General features: G+C 41.7%; 1 protein-coding gene across 2 annotated transcripts in view; it reads right to left on the bottom strand.

Moving 5' to 3' along the window:
* The window catches only part of Pde10a (phosphodiesterase 10A), a 267,554-nt gene that overhangs the window by 112,281 nt on the left and 130,487 nt on the right, over positions 1-24,786 (bottom strand). For both annotated transcript variants that reach the window (XM_027939403.2, XM_071612857.1), the window contains one exon: positions 3,695-3,723. In XM_027939403.2, coding sequence (XP_027795204.2) covers positions 3,695-3,723 — 29 coding nt within the window. The remainder of the gene's footprint in view (positions 1-3,694; positions 3,724-24,786) is intronic.

Raw genomic sequence — 24,786 nt, 5'->3', positions numbered from 1 at the left:
CCAGACCTCCCTTATAACTGTGCCCACAGTGCACCCTCCAGACCTCCCTTACAACTGTACCCACAGTGCACCCTCCAGACCTCCCTTACAACTGTGCCCACAGTACACCCTCCAGACCTCCCTTACAACTGTACCCACAGTGTACCCTCCAGACCTCCCTTACAACTGTACCCACAGTGCACCCTCCAGACCTCCCTTAGAACTGTACCCACAGTGTACCCTCCAGACCTCCCTTACAACTGTACCCACAGTGTACCCTGCAGACCTCCCTTATAACTGTGCCCACAGTGCACCCTCCAGACCTCCCTTACAACTGTACCCACAGTGCACCCTCCAGACCTCCCTTACAACTGTGCTCACAGTGCACCCTCCACACCTCCCTTACAACTGTGCCCACAGTGCACCCTCCAGACCTCCCTTACAACTGTACCCACAGTGCACCCTCCACACCTCCCTTACAACTGTGCCCACAGTGCACCCTCCAGACCTCCCTTACAACTGTACCCACAGTGCACCCTCCAGACCTCCCTTACAACTGTGCCCACAGTACACCCTCCAGACCTCCCTTACAACTGTACCCACAGTGCACCCTCCAGACCTCCCTTAGAACTGTGCCCACAGTGTACCCTCCAGACCTCCCTTACAACTGTGCCCACAGTGCACCCTCCAGACCTCCCTTACAACTGTGCCCACAGTGTACCCTCCACACCTCCCTTAGAACTGTGCCCACAGTGCACCCTCCAGACCTCCCTTACAACTGTACCCACAGTGCACCCTCCAGACCTCCCTTAGAACTGTGCCCACAGTGTACCCTCCACACCTCCCTTACAACTGTACCCACAGTGTACCCTCCAGACCTCCCTTACAACTGTGCCCACAGTGTACCCTCCACACCTCCCTTACAACTGTGCCCACAGTGCACCCTCCACACCTCCCTTACAACTGTACCCACAGTGCACCCTCCAGACCTCCCTTACAACTGTGCCCACAGTGCACCCTCCACACCTCCCTTACAACTGTGCCCACAGTGCACCCTCCAGACCTCCCTTACAACTGTACCCACAGTGCACCCTCCAGACCTCCCTTACAACTTTACCCACAGTGCACCCTCCAGACCTCCCTTACAACTGTACCCACAGTGTACCCTCCAGACCTCCCTTACAACTGTGCCCACAGTACACCCTCCAGACCTCCCTTACAACTGTACCCACAGTGTACTCTCCAGACCTCCCTTACAACTGTACCCACAGTGCACCCTGCAGACCTCCCTTACAACTGTACCCACAGTGCACCCTGCAGACCTCCCTTATAACTGTACCCACAGTGTACGCCTTCCAAACCAAGACAGGTATCTTTCCCCCTCACCTTGTTGGGCTCAAACCACAATTGGTCTGTAGTATTATGTAATAGCTGCCATATTTTAAAAATATATTAACAATATGTTTGTCAAAAGAATGTCAGCCCAGATCCTAAAGAAGTATACAGGAAGAAAAGAAATCTAAAAGGATTTACCAGAGTAGAAAGAACACATTGCCTGTATTCTAAGAGCTCATACACACAGTAGGTTGCACGCAAGCCTTTGTAAGACTCCATGAAAGCACAACCAACTCTAGGGATGGCCAGTAAGGGGAGGCTGTTGGCTCCCAGGGAGAAGGAACTGCACAGGAACTGGAGCTGCCCAGGAGGGGATGGCGGGCCTTGGGCCTGGGACCTCCTTCTAGAGGGGTTTTTTGACAGTGGATGCGTTTAAACAAAAGCCCAGTGGCCAGTCAACACGTCAAAAGGTGGCCCTCAGTATTTCTAATTCCCAGTCTGAATCTGTGGCACACTATTCTAAAAGGAAACCCGGAGTATTAGTGAAATAAGCATTGATTAAGAAGTGGGGCCTATTCATGAGGGAATACAAAAACTTCAGAGATCTGAGGCTTTTCTAGGATATCAGTTCAAACACGGAGCAATTCTCAGAGATGGGCTTTCTTTAAATTTGGCACAAGAGAATTTTAGAAAATAAGAGCAAAGAACATCACTATGTATAGTTCCACCCCATTGCTTCTGATGGCCTGAAGACACCATGCGGCACTGTGACGCCCAGTGAGGACAGAATCGCTCCACATCACTGGGAAGCAAGCCCAGCAGAGCACGTCCAAGATACAAGCTCCCGTTTGTGTCACCACCCCACAACACAACAGGGCACCACAGCAAAGCCAGTCCTAGTCCTGTGGCTAGAAACCTGGGCTGCCAGAGGCCAAGGGACATGGTTTCACTAAACAGCTGAACAGAGAAAATTCACTGACACAAGAAAGGTGTCCGAGGTGCGATTCTAATCTCTGTTATCAATACAACAGCACAGAAGGAAAACACTCAGATGGGAAGCACCTATTTTGAGCACTCCTTCTCCAACTTCCCTCAAAAATAACAACAAAGTCTAAAATCTCAAGGTTGTAAAGAGTTAACTGAGTTTAGTCATTCCCTACACATGATACTGAGTCTGTTTTTTAAAAGATTATTGATGAATAAACTGCGGTTTTCTTCCTACTAACCCTTGGTTTATAGAAAGCTTGGTACAGCTTCAAAAATGTGATATAGCAACTTTGCCAGTTTCAAGAACCCAGGATTGTATAACCCTGGTCAATTTCACCTGTCCCAATCCCCGTTTATCCTCAGACATCAGTTTATAATGTTATTTTGTTGCTCCTAGCAAAAGCCAAGATCCTGGGCTGCCCTTTTCACCTCTCCGCACATCTTGGGGCACACAGACTCACCAACTCTCCCACACAGAGCTCTAGAGAAGTGAAATTAGAAGGTGCCAGCACCTGAGAGAGTGCTGGGATACAGGGAAGCCCATCAGTCTGTCAGGCTGCTATGGACAGAGGAAGTCCTGTTGGCCGCCAGCCCCCCAGCCCCTCATCATTTTAGAATTTTTTCCTTCGTACAATCAAAAATAAAGAAGTAAGGGCTGAGGCTGTGGCTCAGTGGTAGCACACTCGCCTGGCATGTGTGAGGCACTAGGTTTGATTCTCGGCACCACTTAGAAATACATAAAATAAAGATTTATCAACAACTAAAAAACATATAATTAAAAAATAAAGAAAATAAATAAATAATCTCCATATGTGATTCTGTTGTAATTAAATTTATATCTCACAGAAAACAGTTATTTCTTACATTAGGTTGCATCTGATATAATTGAAACTGATTATTTTCAATATTTAATCCAAATTTAGAAGACTTTTTTCTTATGAAATAACTAATAACTTTACACTCTTAAATCCAGATGCTGAATGCTTTCAACCCTCATACCCTCTTGAGTTTTCAAGTTTGCTAAATCTCAAAAGTCGACATTAAGTATTTCTCTGGGACATGAAAATGGTGCTTTTAGTATTTCTGGAAGTGTCGTAGAAATCGAACTCTTTTTATAGTATTTCCACTTCTAAATATTGGCCAGTGATTCAGAAAACCCCATAAGCACATGCCAGCCATGCTAAATGCATCTGTCAGAGGTCCTCAACCTTGCAGCCTCCAAGTTGCAACCTTACTCAGCTAATGATTTCGTGTGAATGAGAGATGTTTTGAGAGGGCACTCAGCTTTTGCCACAATTTTTCTGACACCTTAACATGTTAGAATACTGAGAAAATGTACAGAGACATTCTTATTTCCTGTAACAGTAGTAGAAATGATATTTACATTACTTACCCTGCTGACTTCTTTAGGAGCTGATTCATCTGAGGGATGAAGGAGAAAACACAATTAGAAGCTCTGAGAAGTTTCTGAAATTCAGAACATGTCATTTACTCTCAACAAATTCAAGGCTCTTTTGCAATGCTTCCTCTTAGAAAATCTTATAACTTTATTTTTTAAAAACTATAAAGGTTAAACATAACAAATCTAAGCAAACACTAATTACAGAGGAAAACCAAAATACCATCACCACAGCAGGGCATTTCCAGATTACCTTTTCAAGATTTCAAAGTACCTGAAAATATGGCCACACTGAGGCATATTAAGCAATACATTATCTAGATGGGGTTCAACACTTGCACTGTTTTACATGATACAACCCCAGTGAATACGACACTTGTGCTGTGAGGACTCAACCCAGCAGACTTGGAATTGTCTCAGCTCTCCTGCTGAAATAAGGCCTGTAACTGCAGGCATTCTGGCCCGGCAAGAACCACACTTGCTAACGGTGCTCTCGGCACCATGGGCCCCAGCAGCTGAGCTGCGCACACCAGCTCCACAGCACTGTTGACTGCCAAGTGAGACTGATGGCTTGTACCTGGTCCAGATGAGACCGCTATCCCCTTCAAGGGCTCTTCTCTTGGAGCTGCTACAGGAAAAAGGATGCTTATATGATCAACAGGGTGTGAGAAACATGCTGGCAGAGATTCCCTTTCCATCTACGGGTTCTGAATGTCTTGTGACCCAGAGAGCATTTGTATGACACTAACAGAGAGGGAATGCTACTGGAGTTCAACCTGGCCTCCCCAGACTCTTTGTTCCTTGCCAGACGGCAGCCTTAACATGATGGCGTGCTGCACTGTGTCATTATCCTGCAACAGACTACAGGTTCATGGGCACTGTGTCTTCCTTAGCAGTCAACCCCAGTCTAGCTGCTAGCGTAACTGCACTGACACATCCTGTGTCACCACAAAGCATGCGTGGGTAAAACATGCCCCACATCTCTGGTTCAGGAATTCAGACAAGGTTATTATTCTCTTTCCTTCTTCATGTCCATGTTAACTGGCCACTGATTCCTGATGTTTGTTTGCTCTTTAATCCTTCGATTCTTCTCAAGTTCACTACTTACTACCCATTCCTACCGATGACAATCTAGTTCCAAATCACATCATCTATCAACTAGTAGGTTCCAAGCTGGTCCCTGAGCCCAGTATCTGCCCTAGTAATCATGTCTATGCCAGAAAGCACATGCACAGACACACAGACACACAGACACATACACACTGTTGGTGAAAGCTCTGACCTGCAGTCACTGGCTATGCCGACTAGAGGAAGGTGCCTTAAAGTGAAACACTGTCCTAACAATATGAACCTTTACAGAACAAGTTTGCCTTTGTTGTCCTTCAAAGAGCATATTCAGAGTGAAAAGCAGCAGCACTGCCTCCTCCTGCCAGTCCACACAGCCTGCATGGGGACCCTGGGGATAAAGCCACGACTTCCATGCTGCCTTCCTCCCCTGCAGATTCCGCCTTCACCTTGAATGGATAGCTGGAAGCAGAAACAGCACTTCACACAGTCCAGCAAGGAAGCCCGCTTTGAAATGAAAGGGTACAGAACCATGGAAAAGAAGGAAATTCCACTGACATAAGATTTGGAACCACTCACTGGCAACCAAAAGGCTCACGACAGAGGACACTGATTCCCAGGCTGCCCAGGGACTCCACAAACACTGTTTCATTCAGCAAGTGAGTACCAAGGAAACCTATGCACCAGGCACTTATCTCTGCTCCCAGCAGCTTGCATTCCAGGGAGATGAATAAGCAAGGAAATGATGTTTTAGGAAAACCTTATCTATGCTTGTTAAAGACAAATTCGTTTTTTTTAAACATATAAAGAATCCACAATCAAAACATCATTTTAATAATTTCTAAAAGCCTTAGCAAGAATAGTTCATGGAAAAAAAAAAAAAAAAAAAAAACATTCCCCAAAGGGATTTCACAGTAAGTACTAAAAACTTTTTAGGTAAATACTTACTGGTATACCTTTCATGATAACTACTCAATGTTAAGTATTTTATAATTCCTTGTAATTGTGTGTATGTTCATTACTTTTTGTGATCACATTTGCTGATTTTTCCTTTGATACAAAATGGGATTTTACTAAAAATCCACCTTAATTACAAAGCTTAAAGAAATTCAGATTACACTAATACTATTGTGCTCACATAGCCGCCAATTTGGTCAAAGGTCTGTGGCCACTTGTCATATTCTTCACTGTGTGCTTGGCTTTGAGGCAAACTTCATTAGGGCTGGGGATCAGAATCCACTAACAAATACACTTTAGAATCAGTAAGGAATTACTGAATTTTCTTACTATATGATCTATAAAAATCGCAATCAAAAGTAAATACCCCTTAAGAAAAATAAACTATGAAAGAAAAAAATCAGAGTAACCTAAATAAGTTTAACAAATTATTACAGAAGATACAAATAAGATCTACTTAAAATCAAGCATTAAAGAGCTGAAAAAGATTCTTATTCTTACAATATACAAATATTTTTCTTGTTATTTTCTAGCATATTCCTTATAAAAGGCTCTGAAAAGACTTAAAATAAAAATACAGATACATAATCCAAAAATGCAGTGGCTAAAAATGATGGCAAACGTTTATATTTATTTACATGAAAAGCTGTCCATAATTCAGTCACTTTAGAAAGGAGGGCGATACGGTACTATTGTAGAAGCTTACCTTGGCTTGCTGTATACATTTTTATAAAGTTTTATTTGTATACACACAAATGGATTGCAATTAAAAATTATTTTTTCTACAGTATTTCATGTCTTTTCACAAGTCTGAAGTGAAAAAAATGCAACCATAGACTTCATACATAAACATAAATATGCATCTTTACTAGTATCTTTTTCCTCTACAGATTCCCAAATTTTTATAATCACAATAAACTGCAATGTGAATAGTGAGTCTTTTCCCTAATAGATGGATTCCAAAATACAACCTTGTGCGTGAGGACAAAAAAAATCAGCGTTCAGTGCACATGACCAGGTGGAGGTGCCAAAGATGCACAGCCCTTCCAAAGAAACCCCACAGAATTCTTACATCTGCCTGTGGCATCTCTCTGTGTTGGCCCCAAGATGTTCCCGTGCTGCTGGGACTGTGTGAGCCTGCCAACACCCACTCCTGCTCTGGTGCTACTTGCTGCAGTACCCACCCCAGGCAGGGGTGGCCTGCAGCCAGTCAGTGGGAGAACGACCACTGGTGGCACTCCCTGGTTACCCAGTCAGGATCTGGAGCAGAGACCCTGCACTCTGACAGGTTCAAGGATGTTCTGGAATCCCCTGAACAGAGAAAATGCACATCACTGTCACATTTATCATGAGGAAAAATAAAAGCCATCTTATTAAGGCTAAGCAGAAAAAAATAAGCAGACGATTAGCATAGAAAAAAGAAAGTCAATAGTGATAAGGGAACCAAAATATCATGTCTGAAAACATATAACATAAGAGTTAAAGATAATATACTTTCTGGAAACCAAAGGCAGAAAATTATGGCTGAGGTGTTTTTGATTGCTTAATATAAAAAACAAATGAGTGCCCTGAAGGAGGCATTCATTTCCTTGCTGTGAACTCTGTGAGAACCTGACCTAGAGGTTCTCACAGGATGGAGACTGCATTTGTCCTTCACTCTACCCATACAACACTATTTCAAAACATAATCTTAAAAAAAAAGCTAATCAGGAAAAGCTGCAATCTAATATTAAAAACTCTGCACCTCGGGCTGGGGATGTGGCTCAAGAGGTAGTGCGCTCGCCTGGCATGCGTGCGACCCGGGTTCGATCCTCAGCACCACATACAAACAAAGATGTTGTGTCCACCTAAAACTGAAAAATAAATATTTAAAAAAAAAAAAACTCTGCACCTCAAGTTCTATGAAAATCATGTTACTATTAGATGTAAAACAAAGAATTTAAGAAAAGGTATGCCAGGCATGGTGGCACACACCTGAGATCCCAGTGACTAAGGAGGCGAGGATTAGAAGGATCCTGAGTTCAAACCCAGCACAGCAACTGACAGAGAACCTGTGCAACTCAGTGAGACCCTGTCTGAAACAAAATATAATAAAAGGGCCAGGGATGTGGCTCGGGGTTAAGCACTCCTGGGTTCAATCCCTAGTACAAAAAAAAAAAAAAAGATTATTAAACTTCTTTAATAATCATTTAGAAAAAAGAGGGAAATGACCATTTCATGCCTTTGTGATAAATTAAGATTGAAAACTACATTTTTCCATTCCAAATTGTGATATTCATATGACCTAACTGAAGGTTACGAAGTCTCCCATAGATAGGTTGACTCTCTGCTCTGCTCTCAGAAAATACCAAGGAGTAACATGTGGGAAGTACTATGTATCCAAGGCAGCTCCCTGTCTGTGGTCACTGGAAAGATTCATTCACTGCACTGCTGTCCTTCAAGACTATTCAACTCACTTTGCCTTCCACACTTCATAGACAGTATCTAACATTCCTAATTACCCCCCAGGGCATCTACAACACACAAGACACACACACTTCCACAAGCCTGGCCTCGGTAGGGCTCCATACTGGTTTTGCTCCCTATTAACTCAAACCTTCCTACCTTCAAACAGTATTTACCAACCATATAGGTGCCACACATGATTCTTAGTGCTTTCAATCAGTATCTCAGAGATCAAAAAGACAAAAATAAAACAAAACCTTGTCTTTGCAGCTTCATTCTAAAGGTAGGGGACAATAAGCCTGATAAGGCTCAGAATTAACATAGCAAGTTGAAAGTGCTTTCAGGTGCAGAGGGCAGGGCCAGGGGCTGCCCAGGTGGTGGGGAAGGGAGAGGCAGGGTGTGCAAGCGGCAGTCTTCCAAGGCTGGTACACTGAGGAAACACTGAAGTCCCTGCTGCGGAACTGGACTGCAGCTCTGAATGTAAGTCTTCCGAGACCAGCGAGGCCTCTTGTCCATCCTCTCACACAACAGACAACTAACCTTTCTCAACATTTATACATTCCTTCCCTGTTAGGAAAGTAGGATACTTTAGAAAATAAATGATTTAGAGCTGGAGTCGGGGCAAATCTCTTCTCAAACATCAGCTTTACTTACCCACCAAAATTGGCTTTCTTGACCTTTCCAAACTTGTTTTTCTCATAGTTATAAAGTGAAATGAGTTAAGATGATGTTCCAATTAAATGAGATTAATGCATAGTTCTTGCACAAAGTAGGCTCTCTCAATAAACTGCAGCTTTGCTACCCACCCCCCAAACCAATCCTTAAGTATACGTTGTCTTCCACTGTTAACTAGATACATGTGAGTGACTTAACTTCTTAGCTCAACATAAAGTTCAAGAAGATTTACATAAATTCTTGGCACACGAGTTTCTGCACCCAGCAGTTTCCCTGGTTTTGAAATTTCGGCATTTTACCTCTGTCGTTTCTTATTGTGTACTAAATAACATAAGAATTTCCCATCATACAGGAGTCCCACCTACCTGAGCTGCTGCATGCTGCTCAAAGTCAACACAGCAAGCTGTGTGCCCATAAACACAGAGTCAGGTGGCATCCTCTGGCCCCACTTCTCACCATCCCTAACGTAATTGGGGTTGGGCCACCCCCATAATTCTTATGGCCTCAAACATAATGAACAATGTGTTAGTTTATTACTTCATTGCCTGTCTCCCCCTCACCCACACATGAGGAAACTTCAAGGAGAGCAAAAGTGTTTTCATGTGCAAAATTCTGTTATCATTGGTGCCTAGAATTATGAAATACAGTGCAGGACACTGGATAAGTGTATGCAGAATGAACAATTGCACATATGACAACTACCTGATCCCCAGCTATGGTAGGTGATTTTATCCATGAGCATGATTAGGGTGATTATGAATATTTATTCAATGAATACTAAGTTTGTATCCTTCCTAAGTGAACTGAATTATTTTCATTCTAAAATTTTATATCAACCAGAGTACCATAAATATAGAATAAAACGTTTGCTCACAGTAGAAGTGAAGCCATATCATATCATATTGAATAGAAAATTTATACAACTCTCTGCAAGAATTTATCTATGATATGACATTATATATTCTTTCAACTTATAAAAAATTTTCATAAAGTGCTCTTAAGTTAACCCTCAAATATTAGTAAACAACTCGAATGAACATTTCTAAATATAACACTGCATAGACATATATCTCAGAAACTTCAGTACTGCAGAAATGAAAGACAGATGTCTGAATACAAAGATAAGCTGGAGGTTTGAAGTCAAAATATCACTGTTTTAGTTAGATTTTTTTCATTACAGTGACTGAAAGACCTGAAAAGAATAATTTTAAGAAGGAAAGGTTTATTTGGGGGCTCACATTGTCAGAGGTCTCAGTCTATAGCCAGCTGGGTCCATTCCTTGGGGCAGGGCATCATGGCGGAAGAGTGTGGTGAAAGAAAGTAGCTTAAGACATCCCACCAGGAAAGAGAGAGGGACTTCACTTGCCAGATACAAAATATATACCCCAAAGGCACACCCTCCAGGACTCACCTCCTCCAGCCACATCCTACCTGCCTTCAGATACCACTCAGTTAATCCTCATGAGGAGATGAGTTCCCTGACTGAATTAAGGCTCTTACAACTCAAACCTTTGAGTGCTCTTGCATTGTCTTACACATAACCTTCTGGGGGTCAGCTCACATTCAAACCAAAATAGTCACTGATGCTATAAAGGCAAAGAGCCACTGACCAGGATTTTCTTTCCTCCTAGTTTATGTATAATTTTGATGCTCTGAAATGTAGGGGAAAAAATGACCAAGGGTTTTGATAGGCTGTTTTAAATTCTGAGTAAGAATAACATATTAAATCTGCATATCTGTAGACCAACCAAATGCAGATAAAGTAGAACAGCACTTCCCCAGGATTCAATAAGGAAAAGAAAGAATTTTATTTCCTCCTAGTTTATGTATAATTTTTACTCCATTGTTTCCATCCAAACCCATGTGGAAATGGTGAGCAGAACAGTCTAAACTGGAAAATAGTCTTTTAATCTTCTAGTTATCTGTAATCAAATCCTTAAACAAATAAAGATTTGGTGGGCATATATTATTTGTATGATGAGTACACTGCAAATATCTGAAGATACCTGATATGGTTTGGCTGTGAGACTTCCCCCAAAGCTCACGTATGACACAATGCAAGAAGGTTCAGAGAGGAAATAATGGAGTTATGAGAGTCCTAACCTAACAATGTAATTAATGACCTAATGGGATTAATTGAGTAGTAACACTCAATTACCCTCTCCCCCTCTCCCTCCCTCCCTCTCTCTCTCTCTCTGCTTCCTTCCTCTACATTCTTCTTGTAAGGTCCTTGCTTAGCATCTGGATGGTCATCTGAAGTGACAGCTGCCATTTTAAGAAAAGTTTTGCTTTTCCACCCAAGGGCGTTTCTGAGGACGGCTCACTATTCCCTCATACCAACACCACCCTTAACCACCCACATTAGGACCTGCCTGGCTCTAATTCCTGAGCCTGTCCCATAAAAGTCCTGACCCCCCCAAGCCTGTTTTGCCTCTCTCCATCTATGGAGAGATGGCCTTTATTTGTCAGCTCTGACAAATAAACTCTCATGTAGATCTCTGCCTTGTCTCCATCTTTCATTTCTCAGTCACCCGGTTTCTCACTTTCCTTTCATTGGTGCTGAGACCCGGGATCAGGTTCCCCAGTGTGCCTGCTCCCCTCTTCTAGAGTCACTGAGTGTCCCTGGGCACTGATCTGAATTCCATCCTTGGGACCAGGTCATCCAATCTGCTGAATGCCCTCTCTGCACCCACCACTGGACAGTCCAGGTAAGACCCCTGTCTCTGGTCGACCTAAACAACCTATGGGTCCCAGGAAGTGATCATCGGTCCTATGGCACTCCCAGGGTTACCGTGTGGTCACAGCTTTCACAGCTACAGCTGATCCCTACTGTGGACTACATCTATAGCGGGTATTTTATTTGGGTCCTGGGTTTTGAAAAAAGCCACTGGGGGTGATTGGGAGTTATTCCTGATGAGACCTCTTGGCCTTGGTTAATCCCTACAGCTTCTGCCCCTGTGTAGTCCTGACTGGGTGCCAAAGTGCCTCTGTGGGCCCTGCCCCTAACACTTACCCAGCAGTAGTGACAACCCCCTGAGCGTATCTGTCCTCTGGACTGGGTGATACTAGAGACTGGGGGACATCCCACCTCTAAACTCACACCTCCCATGTCTCACCATGGGCGGCTCCTCATCCATTCCCTCTCATAGTCCCCTAGGCTGCCTCCTGGCTAAACTAGAGTCTCTCTCTCTCTCACCCTGGACCTGAACCTCCAAAAAACTTATCCCCTTGTGCAATCAGATCTGGCCTCAATACCCTTTGGATAATGACTCTAAATGGCCATTCTATGCCACTCTAGATCCCAATATTATCAAGAATCTTTTCAACTATTGTGAGCGTTTGGGAAAATGGAAAGAGATATCATACATTCAGGTCTTCTCCTCTCTACATTCTAAGTCCTCTCTCTTGCTCTCCTGCGAGAGTTAGTTCTCACCTTAGTTAGTTAGTTTTCCTCTTAATTCTCACCTCCCCTAAGCCTGCTTCCAAAGGGACAGAAGATCCTACCAGGACTCTTCCTCCTTCGACCCAGTGGATGAACCCCCACCATACCACAATTCTCTTTCTGATGAAGCCACCGCAGCAACTGTCCCCTTGGTCCCTCCGCCCATCTCTCCTCCCACCATGTGCTCATGGGCTGCTGCTGCCCAACCGGCATCTCTGTGTCTTCTACACGAGGTGGCTGGGGTAGATGATGAAACCCAGGTTCATATGCCTTTCTCTTTGTCAGATCTTTCACAGATAGAAAAGCGGCTTAGGTGTTGTACTTCAAGTCACACCACACATATGCCCGTGTGATCTTGTCTAACACCCTCCTGCCCCAGGAGCACAGGCAAGTTTGGGAGCAAGCTAGAAACCACACTGATGAGGTACGTCAGACCCCCTCTGCCCATCCGATCGGCACTGGAGCAGTCCCTAATCAGGACCCCAACTGGGATTAGAATCCACCTGGAGGAGTAACTAGTAAAAACCAATTCATCACTTGCCTCATGGCAGGACTTAGAAAGGCAGCCCATAAGGCTATCAATTATAAAAAGCTCCAGGAAGTCCTCCCAGATAAGAATGAAAACCCTTCTGCATTTTTAGATCACCTGACCAAGGCTTTATTACAATCTTACTAATCTAGACCCTAGGACCCCAGATGGGAGTCAGGTTTCCCTGATGGAAGATCTCTAACCAAGCCGTGTACCAGCTTCTCTCCACATGTGCTCACCTTCAAACCCTGCTACTCTCCTCCTCGCTCCTCAGGACTCTTCCACCTCTCCTCCTCTCACCCATTCATGCATTGAAACTCTGGAGGAGCTCCTTCCACATCCCTCCCACATACAGAAAGGCCCCTTGCTCCAGGCAACATGCACCCGGTTCAAAGATGGCTCCTCCTTCCTTCAGGAGGGAGTTTGTCCGGCAGGGTCTGCTATAGTGCTTCTAACCTTGGTGGCTGAAGCGGCTCCTCTCCCCAGTAATACATCCAATCAGCAGGCTGAGCTGGTTGCCCTCATCAGAGCCTTCACTTTGGCAAAGGGAGCCTCCCCCCATGCCTACACTGACTCTAAACACGCTTTCCACATACTTGTCTCCCACTCTTGCTGTTTGGAAGGAGGGCGAATTCCTTACCACCAAGGGAACCTCCATTACTAATGCCCTCTTTATCTTCCACCTCCTTCAGGCTTCAAAGCTTCCCACTGCCACTGGAACTGAGGATGGCAGTTAAGTAACCCCCTGCTCCAGTGGGCACTTCCTTTCCTGACCTCTCTCCTCATCATAGAGGCCTTTTGCTAATGTTTGTCCCCTGCATCATTAGATCTATTCAAGGCCAGATTCAAGGGATCTCTAACCAAACCCCGTACCAGCTTCTGTCACAGGACTTCCAACCCTCAACAAACTTGGGCCGCTGGAGTCAGCATCGCCCAGCTCCTCCTGACCCTCTCCACTGCACCTTAATGACACCCTGCGCCCCTAACAAGGGTCCAGATGCTGCCCCTTCCCAGCAGGAAGAAGCTAAAGAAGATTGATCTATGCCCCATCCCTTAAATGGCCCAATAACAAACAAAAGCAGGGAGGGAATGTAAGGTCCTTTCTTAGCATCTGGATGGCCATCTTAAGTGACAGCCACCATTTTAAGAAAAACCTCTCTTTCCCGCCCAAGGGCGTTTGTGAGAAAGGCTCACTACTCCCTCAGACCAACCCCACCCTTAACCACCCCAAAATTAGGACTGCCTGGCTCTAATCCCTGAGCCTGCCCCATAAAAGCCCTGACCCCCAAGCCTGTTTTACCTCTCTCCATCTATGGAGAGACGGCCTTTTTCTGTCAGCTCTGACAAATCAGCTCTCGTGTAGATCTCTGCCTGGGCTCCGTCTTTCATTTCTGGGTTGCCTGTCTCCGGGTTCCTCGCTTTCCTTTCACTTCTGCCAACATGTTCAGCCTCACCTGAAGCCCCAAGGAATGCAGCCTGCTGTCTATGGACTGAAACCGTGAGCCCACAAATAAACTTATCCTCCTCAACAATTGTGCTGCTCACATCTTTTAGTCAAGTGGCAAAAAAGCTGACTGAAGCACTGCCAAATCACAGCATTCTGATTTTTATAGTCACTCCCATGCCTGCTGTTTGTGAACACTGATTACCTTACTTTTCCTATGTCATCACGGGTAAAAGTAGGATAACTGGGAAAAAAAAAAAGTAAATTTTAAGCCACTCAATACCGTACAAAATTAGAGGTCTTTAAAATTTTAATTATATCCTATCTCCTATATAGGCCTGAATGCACATAAATATGATTCATATTTCCTAAGTGTCATTCTGAATAAATTATTTTAACTTGCTCTTTCAAACTAAAAATACATTATGATCAACATATACACCTAGATATAGGTATATAAATCATTTTAAGATTTTGCTACAAAATCATGGTACTTTGTATGTATGATGCATACAACAGACCACTATGCTGCATTCCACTGGTCAAATTATTTTAGTTGACTTCACCAATCACACACACATACAGACTTCCCAAAGTTATACACAATGCTAACAGACACACTCTTGTATGCACACCTGTGTGTGTCTTCCTATTAACATATTTAAGTCCCTAATGTTTGGTTTCAATAAATATCACTGCTTTGTTAAACATTTTCAAAGTATAGCCTTTGCTCAGTAGGATTTTTGTTTAAACTAATAATAGTTTAATAACCAGCCAGCCAATTTCTATTTGTTAAAGATTTTAATCCACAAAATGGAAAATTTTATGGCTAAAAGATCCTCAGAGACCATATAGTCCCGTCTAATATAACAGGAACCATACAAACTCTGACCCCAGTGCCCAACCACATTCCCATGCCATGCCTCTTCCTCATTCACCACTGATCCATTCCATCTGTGTGTAAAAAAATCTCCTTCCTCACTTAAATAATCCATGTTCCAAGAGATAAATCTATTTTGTCCAGTGCTAGCTCTCTGAATGGGCATCCAGTAATCAATCCTGTAGTTGAATAAAATCAAATCACTACTAGGGTTTCTGGTATCCCTGCTGATCCAAACTATCACCTGGGTCACTCTACAACTTGGCTGTGTGTTCCCCCTGCCACATAAAAGCTTGCTACCAATAAGTGACTGAGACAGGGTGCACTTGGTACTTGGTACACAGGACCAAAGTGTACAGAAATGAAAGATGCAGCTTAGTAGGGCCAATAGAGGAAGCAGAATGAGTGCAGTTATCCTTCCCAAACTCAGCCTAAGCATAAAAATGCTAGATTCAGTTAATTTATAGTCAGTACTAAGGAACCCAAAAAGGATCCTGTCCAGGGAAAGCCCAGAGGGAGCTCAAGTTTCAAAAAGTAAAGATGATGGGCGTATTAGGGTTCTCTAGAGGAACAGAATCAACAGGAAGTATGATTGTAAAAAGGGATTTATTAGATTGTCTTACACAACCAGAAGCTGGTTACGAAATGGCTGTATGCAGGCGGGAGAGCTGGAAGAACCAGTAGCTGTGCTGTCCAAGATGCTGGCACCTCAGAATAAGAAGGAGCTACAATGTTACTCCAGTCCCAGATTGAAGGCCTCTGGAAACTCCCAGAAGAATCACTGGCAGAGGGAAGGAGCAAGAGTCTAAAATCCTCAAGCGATCGCAGCAGCAATCCAGAACCCCTTCAAAAAGAATCAAGCTTGCATCTGCTGCTGCTTCCTTATTCTTCCAACTTGTATTCCATCCAAGCCTGCAGCCTTTTGGACAGTGCTACTCACAGTTAGGGAGGGTATCCACTGCAGTTTGCTATCCCCCCTGCCAATTGTTCCTAGACATACCCTCACTGACACATCCAGAAGCCTCTTAACCTTAAGCATCTCTTTATCCAATCAAACTGACAATTTAAATTAACCACTATAGCAGGAGTTCCAGATACAAGGCAATATAAGTTCAAGAATTTGAAGAAGCAGGAAACACCAGGTAGTAACAACAGCTCAGAAACAGGATTCTGCCAGGGCTGCAGCTCTCAATGGTTTGGTTGGGAAGTATAAGATAGGAAGCCAGGGAATTCGGGTCTCTAATGGAGTCTCAGAGGCCTGGTGGCTTGCAATAGGGCAGCACAAAATCACCCCACCCAAGAGCATAATCCCTGAAGATGACCACTGCCATCACAAAGTCAGAGAAATGATCAACCCCCCACACACACACTTTACCCACTGGACAAGCACAGGTGTTAAACCTGAGTCAACCTACTCTCCTGGAATGGGAGCAGGATAGGCAGGATATAGACATAGTAAATCAGGATTGTTAATAGAATTCTAACTCCATATTTTGAATTCATGCAGAACATTCCATAATATGAATATATCATAATTTATTCAATATCTCCTTACTTATGGCCATTTAATTTGATTTCAGTAATTTCTGTCTATAAGCAACAATATGATGCTATTATGGGATGCGTATCTTTAATATTATCACTATGTAGAAAACATGGACTATTCCCTCAAAGGAACAGTTACAGATAGAGGTCATTTTCCTACAAAAGAGCTTTTGTATAATGCATAATAGACAGTAAGCACAGATGAACAGTAATACTGGCTATGTGAGCAAATTGTAGGCATATCCAACACAGTATCATTTCCAAGTAAAAACGCATTGATTTGGTAAAAAGGAAAATTACTGTTCTTGAGAATACACCTTTGACTGAGAGGAACACCATCTCAGGAAAACTTCTGAAACCTACCAACTTTGCCTTCAAACTTGATTTCAAGCATTTTAAACTATAGTAAGACTATGTGCTTTGTTATACTCCAAAAACTGTAAAACACTCCATTGAGTTCCCAGACTTCCTTATCTGTAATTTTTATTCTAACCAGCTAGAAGTAACATGTAATTTCTCTGAAGTTTATTCTAGTACAGTTGAAATACACAATGTCTCTTAGGCCTCCTCCCTCCCATTGCAGTGTCTGATGCCTCTGTCCAGGAATCACAGCTCCTAGAAATCACCTTTGTCAGTTCAGATGGGACCAGGAGCCTTAGCCCTTTAGAACTCATGCCATGGACGAGCCCCCTAGAAATCTCTGGAAGAGCTCTGGTTGGCTGAAAGTGAGTTCCATCCTTGCAGTCTTGACAACTAGACTTTCCTGTTTCCCTTCCTAGCACTTCTGTTTCAGGATGGGATTGGAACTCTGTCCTGCATCCCAGCAGGCCTGACAAGAGCCCAGTCAGACTGAGTAGGAACTCTCACAAGGATCCCAATTTGTGTAGAAGGTACTAAAAAAAGGAATGAACCCTTTGTTCCTGCAGCATGAGCAGGCTGGAAATCTGCTTGGAGTTAACTGAGACCTTCACTTCCCTGTGCCAGGAAGACACAGGAGGACAGTGCAGAAAGAAAGGAGCTGGAAACTGAAGGGTAAAGTCTACTGATTTCCTACCCCTCAGGAATGTTGGGGGGACAAAATGAGATAGCACAGTATTTATAATTAATGCTCATTTTCCCTTATATGGATGCATCATGAGACTCTTACTTTTATGATCCACCCAGAAGACAGACACCACAGGCACCAGTGTCCAGCTATACCAAGCTCAAGTTCAGCAAGTCTCTTCACCAAGTTCAGCAATGACCAAGACTGCATCCCATCTCCTTCCAGATCTGTCCAGATCCTCACCACTGACTTGAGCTGCTCAAGAAATGCAGCATAACAGTGGAATGATTTTTAGTTCCCCCCTTTTCCCTTTTTATGAGCCCTATTATTTTATTTTGGGGACTTTTAGGATAATTCAAGTATTTTTCATTTATTGTCCCCATTAAAACAAGATTCTGAAAAAGTTATGCAAGTTTTAAAGTTGTCTTATGATAAGTTTGTTATTGATAAAGATGTACAAAGTATCACCTCAAGTAAAACAACATTCTCTTAGACTTTTAAACATCCTCAAAGAAAAAGAGCATGCATATTAAAGAAAATCATTTGAATAACTACTTAAAAGTATACAATTATTTAAAGTCCAGAAGTAAGGAAGAGTTTTTCTCAAACTTAAAACTAGTATATATTAAAAAGGTCATTCCTTATATTTTCAAAGAAGTCTTATCCATGCATAACCGACATGTATGTTTAAAGTGAACAAGATGACAGATGTGGATATGTGAACAAACATGCGAGGCCACTGTCACAATTAAAAGAACACATAAACCAAAAAAAACTTCCAGAGAACTTTGTAATCCCTTTAGATTCCCATCCCAAGCAATCTATAATGCAATGCCTACATTTTGTATAAAAACAACACATGGAAAAGCCCTCTTTTGTGTCTTGCCTCTTTCACTTAGCATCACTGTTCTGAGATTCATCCACACTGTGACTTACTCTTTTTATTGCACAGTAATACTCCACTGTACATTGGGCACACCACTCTAAGTCCACTCACGTCTTGTGCACGAGTTGCATCCAATTTGATTCCTATACAAGTTTTCACCTTGACATAGGCTTTCATTTACCTTCAGTAAATAATCAAAAGAATGGCTGGGTCACAAGGTAGGTATGTGTTTAACTTTTAAGAAACTGCCAAGCTGTTTTCCAGAGTGTTTATTACTTTTTAACATTTCCTTGAGTGACATTTAAGAAGTTCAGGGCCTCCACATTCTCCACAACCCTTGGTCTAGTCAGTGTGTTAAATTCTAGCCACCATCTGAGATAGGGACAGTTCACTGTATTTTCGTATCCACAGCTTTAATGAGTTCTAATTTATATACATAAAAGCGCCCCTTGTATGTATACACTTCAGTGTAGTAAGTTTACAGAACTGTGAAATAGCCACAATAATCCAGTTTTAGAACATTTTCACTATCAATGCAGAAAGTTCCCTCTTGCCATTTATGCATAATCCCTCCTCCTACCCGCAGCCCAGCCTTCTACAGTTAAGCTGCTCTCTTCTCAGATCTGCTTTTACTGTACACTTCATATAAATGGAATTTCACAATGTTTACCAGTTATTTCTGGTTTCTTTCACTTAGAATATTGTTACCGAGGTTCACCCAAGTTGGAATATGCATTCACACTTCATTACTTCGCATTATCTAATGAAGTACCTAATAGCATCACATTTATGGACATGTCATATTTACTCTATCCATTCACCAAATGATGGACATTGGAATTGTTTCCATTTGGAGCTACCTGTAGAGATCAATGCTGCTATGAAGAATCATGAATGTTTATGGATTTGAACATATTTTCCCTCTTCATATATCATCAGGAGTGGTAAATATAACTTTGATAACTTTTAAGAAATGGATAAACTCTTTTCCAAATTACCTATACCATTTTGTTTCCCTAAAATCATGCCTAAGTGTTAAGAGTTTAACCACATCCTCACCATATTTATTACTATCAGTTTTATTATATTTAAGCATATAGAATATGTTATGGTTTGGATATGAAGTATCCCCCCAAAACTCACATATGATACAATGCAAGGAGATTTAGGGGAGAAATAATCGCATTATGAGACCCTTAACCCAATCAGCAGATTAATCCCCTGACAGATTAACAGTGGTAACTGAAGGTGATGGGCAATGGGGCTGTGCCTTCGGGGTATATATTTTGTGTATGGCGAGTGGAGTCTTACTCTGTGCTTTCTGATCATCATGTGAGCCACTTCCCCCTACTACACTCTTCTACCACTATGTTCAGCCTCACCTTGGGCCCCGAGGAATGGAGCTGGCTGTCTACAGACTGAGTCCTCTGAAACTGTGAGCCCCCAAATACATTTTTCCTCCTCTACAATTGTTCTTACCAAGTCTTTCAATCATGGTAGCAAAAAAGCTAAAACAGAAATCTCATTGTATTTCCTAATATTCAATGAATTAAGCATCCTTCATTAGACATTTATACATCTTTGAGATAATGAACAAATATGTTGCCTTTTTAAAAACTGGATGTGTGCCTTCCTATTTAGTTTAGGAATTATTTGTACATTCTGAATGCAAGTTCTTAATTAAGTTGTTTAATAATTTTTTAAATTTTATGCATTATACTTTTGGTGGCATATGAAAAATCTGCCCCACCTTATATGATGATTTTTATCCAATTTTTTCCTTAGAAATTTTACAATTTAGCTCTTACAGTTAGGCACATGATCCATATTCAATTATCCTAAGAAATGAGAAAGAGCTAGGTCTTCTTCTTTTTCCCTACATGTGGAGGTCCTATAGCTCCTTACCAACAACTCTCTACTCAAATTGCTTTGATATATTTGTTCATAAGCAGTTAACCAATTTATTTCTGGACGTTGTGTTTTGTTGATCCACATGTCCATCTCTGGTGCAGCATCAGTCTTAGATAGTGTTTGCATAGTAAATATTGGAATTATGCATTCAAGTCCTCAATACTGAACCTTCATTGTCAACTGTGACCCAGGTTCTGCTGTGCCCTTTGCATTTCACTGTATACGTTACCACTGGCTACTCAGTTTCTACAGAAAGATTTGCCTGGTTGTTGAGGAGTGCACTGGATCACTCTGAGGAGAACTGTCACCATAAATACTGAATCTTATAGCTCATGAACATGAAATCTATATCCGTGTAGATTTCCTTTCATTTCTTTCAATAATGCTTTACAGTTTTTTTATTTTACAAATCTGATATTTCTTTGGTTAAAATTAATTATTAAAATTAAATTATGTAAACTTAAAACTGCATAGATTATTTTTCAAAGATAACAAATCATGACAATTCCCCAGTTTCTGATTATTATGTAACATTTTACTACAATCTAAGATCTTGAGATTATGTCTCTTGGTTCTGAATAGAGGAAATACTATATTGTACTGTGCAACTATGCATCTCTTTTTAAAATTCTTATTGATGACCTTATAATCAGTAGCTAATAATGAGTCAAAATGGAACAACTTAAATACTATGTTAATAAAATGTTTGATAATCAGCTCCCCCAGAGGAAAAATTTTAAAACCCTGATTTGCAGCATTTTCTGATTTCTGTGATTTAAAATCACCATAGCTAACATCAAGCTGCCGTCTGTCTTTGCTATCAATTGGCTCATCAAGTTCTTGTGAATTTTTCAGTTGGATGAGCTAATACAAGCATCTCCAATACACCAGTGATTCCGTCTACTAATATTTGTCATCAGGTGCATTAATTTGTATACTTCTGAGTACATAAGACACTGAGAAAGTTAAGTAATTTCTGTTATTTGTATGAACCTACACAGCTGCATCCTTGAAACACTTCAAAAGTATTCAAAATAAGAGTGACTGGATATGATTAGTGCAGGATGCATGCATTTATGGAAATACCACATATGCTATAACATTTTTTTTTATTTTTTAATATCTTGTTTTAGTTGTAGTTGGACACAATACCTTTATTTCATTTTTATGTGGTGCTGAGGATCGAACCCAGGGCCTCACATGGATTAGGTGAGTGCTCTACTGCTGAGCCACAACCCCAGCCCCTGCTACGACATTTTAAATAAAAATAAAGTGAAGTATAATAAATAGCACTTATTTCACAGATCTACTCTGAATAAGTTGGGGAAACATTGGTACATTTCTTAAGTGTTCTAGAATTAAAAATTGAATTGTGAACAAGAACTCAATTACATGAAAAGCAGTGCTCCTTTCATATTTCTTAATTAATAGCAGACCTACAAAGATTCAGTAGCAAATATAGTTTTGTTGTAAAACTAGTTTTATTATAAATTGTCTTCAAAACAATGAAATTTATCAGAGAAGACAAAATTCAGAACACACAACACAACTTGTTTCATTTTATGTCAAAAGATGTCTAGTGAATGGGGAGGTTCATTCACCATCTTATTCAATCGTCATCTTATAAATACAGTTAAAGAAACATTACCTAATAGGAGAAAATATATTTATACTAGATGATCACTGGAGAGGTGGGCTAACTATGAGAGAGATTTTCAAGGGGCATATTAACTATCTGATAGACTATTTTCATGAAAAGGCAGTAAGCAAGCACTAAGCATTGCTATCATATGATGGAAATTAATTGTATAGTGATTATAAAGTAATTGTTTCCTAGTTTTATAAAAAAATACTTAAACTTAATAGTAATTTTCCAAACATTCCCTTTCACACTTTTTCGATCTGCATGCCAAGTTGTCAGTTAAGACAGGAATGTTAATGAATTTGAGCAAAGAAAAATGTCACTAATGTACTGAAATGGCCTTCAATTATCAAAAAATGCCCTGGCTTTAGACAAATACATCATATTTTGTATGCCCAACAATGTCAGAAAACAATAAAATGTCAATATAGAACTGAACAGCTTTATTAAGTTAATTATATAGAGTGTTCAGAAGTTTTCTGAACATAGACCATTATTTATTTTTCGTACCCAAAATTGAACCCAGAGGCCTTTACCACTGAACAATATCTCCAGCCCCACTTTTTTCATTTCTATCTTGAAACATGGTCTTGCTAAGTTGTTTAGGGCCTTGCTAATGTGCTAAGGCTGGCTTTGAACTTGCTATCCTCCTGTCTCAGCCACCACAGCAGCTGGGATTTTAGGTCTGCCCACTGTGCCTGGCTACAGACCATAATTTCTTAAACGATGTTAGTCTTTCATTAAAAGCCACTCATGGGAGATCTGGAAAATTATCAAACTGCAGTCTTCATACCCCATTATACCTATAAACATTAATATGAAGGCAGAGCTTTATTTTTATTAAAGCATATTTTTAATATATTATTTATTTTCAGTGTAAGTAAGACTGGATACTTTAAAGAGCATACTTATTAATTTATTTTAAAATAATAAACCCATTATATAAAAACATATATTTTTTTATTTTAAATGACTACTTTCCAAAATAAAAGAAATTAATGGGGGAAAGTGAACTGTTTCATATTTTTGTAAATCTTTTTTGAAGTCTGGATTAACTTTTAAAATGTTGGATTCTCTAATCTTGTGCAATTGAATCTTCAGCATTGTATAATTTTGGATGAAATATATAAAGAACATTTGGTCTCATAAATGTGTAGTCCGGACAGGGAGGATATTTTATAGGTCTCTGAAATAATTTTATACTTTTTTAAATATTACACCAAAATTTGGCAAGTGAAAATTTCTCAGAGTGGCTGCAAAGTGGATTCTAAAACACTCTCTAAGCCCTCTGGCACCTGCAGTGGCTGCTGTGACGAAGAACCCCTCTGTCAAGAAGAACTTCTTCCCCGCTGGCTGGGAAGGCTGCTCTGCAAACCTGACTCTTCCAGGACTGTCTCCGGTGTGGCGAGTTGCCACCACCTCTCCATGACCCCACTGCTCCCCGACTGCAGAACTGCATGGGGGCGACTGTGCCGTGGAGAACTTCCTGCCTAGCCTCCTCCTCTAGCACACACTGCTGCCTTCTCTCCCCTTTCCATTCCTTCCCTCCTGTCCCTCATGGGATACACCCTTCATAGGTGTCTATCCCATGAGAACTTCCTGCCCCACCACTAACCTCTACCTCCAACTTGTGACAGAGGGCCAGGTGAGCAGGGCAGGGGGAAGCAGCATTCCAAGGAGTGCAGCATAGCACTAACTTTGAACAAGATCCGATAATACTGACACCTATATGGGCACCAGTGCTACCGAGCTGCACAACAGCCCTGCCACCTCCTGCTATCCCTTTCAGTTCTAAGGCCCTAAAGCCTTCCCTTCCTAACTCATCCAGCTGAAACTCCAGAGTGCCCATGATCCCTTCCTCACCTATACTCACTCACCCAGCTCTCCACAGTCCACTGACCTGGTGAAACTACCACCCTGGTCAGGTTCAACGGCATGCCTACTTTATCAGGCTGACTGATGATGCTCCGTATGAAGGCACAACCTGCATCTTCCAGAGGGCCATCAACACTGCCACACTGAACTACAGAGAAGGCACCTACCTAGCAGTTGCAGATGACTATTTCCCACCTTTTGCCCTTGCTTCAAAATTTCAATAGCTCTCTCCCCGTGTGCACTGTAAATGTGAGGCTACTCTCCCACCATCACATGCCATCTCCACCTGTACTAATGCATCCAGGGGTCAATGTGTTCCCTCCTACCTCAGGTCATCCCCTTCACTTGGTGCTATTTCCCATTCTCTCACCTGGTCAAGGGCACCCCTCCAGCAATCTCCCCTCCCTCTGCATCAATAAATTCCCCTGCCTGATGAAACAGTACCCATCAGCATATAAAGAAGCCCTTATATTCTCCTATGGTAAAAACAAAAGCCTCTCCCTCCCAATACAGCTTTCTTTCACCTCTCTTTCAAAGTAAACCTTAAAAGACACGTGTATACTTGGTGATGTGTATATTTCGGTGATGTGTACTTGAATCTTCATCTGCAAGTCTCCTCCTTTCTTTTGAGTGACATTATTCCGAAAAAAGTGCACATATCTAAAAGAAGTTCTCTCACCCATTTTTATTGATCCAGATCAAAGAACCTTCAACCACCAGTGTGCATAAAATCTACTTGATGGCA

The sequence above is a fragment of the Marmota flaviventris genome, chromosome 6, assembly GCF_047511675.1.
Source record: "Marmota flaviventris isolate mMarFla1 chromosome 6, mMarFla1.hap1, whole genome shotgun sequence".
Classification (NCBI taxonomy): domain Eukaryota; kingdom Metazoa; phylum Chordata; class Mammalia; order Rodentia; family Sciuridae; genus Marmota; species Marmota flaviventris.
Note: the sequence above shows the minus strand (reverse complement) of the source record. Positions and strands in the feature narration are given on the sequence as shown.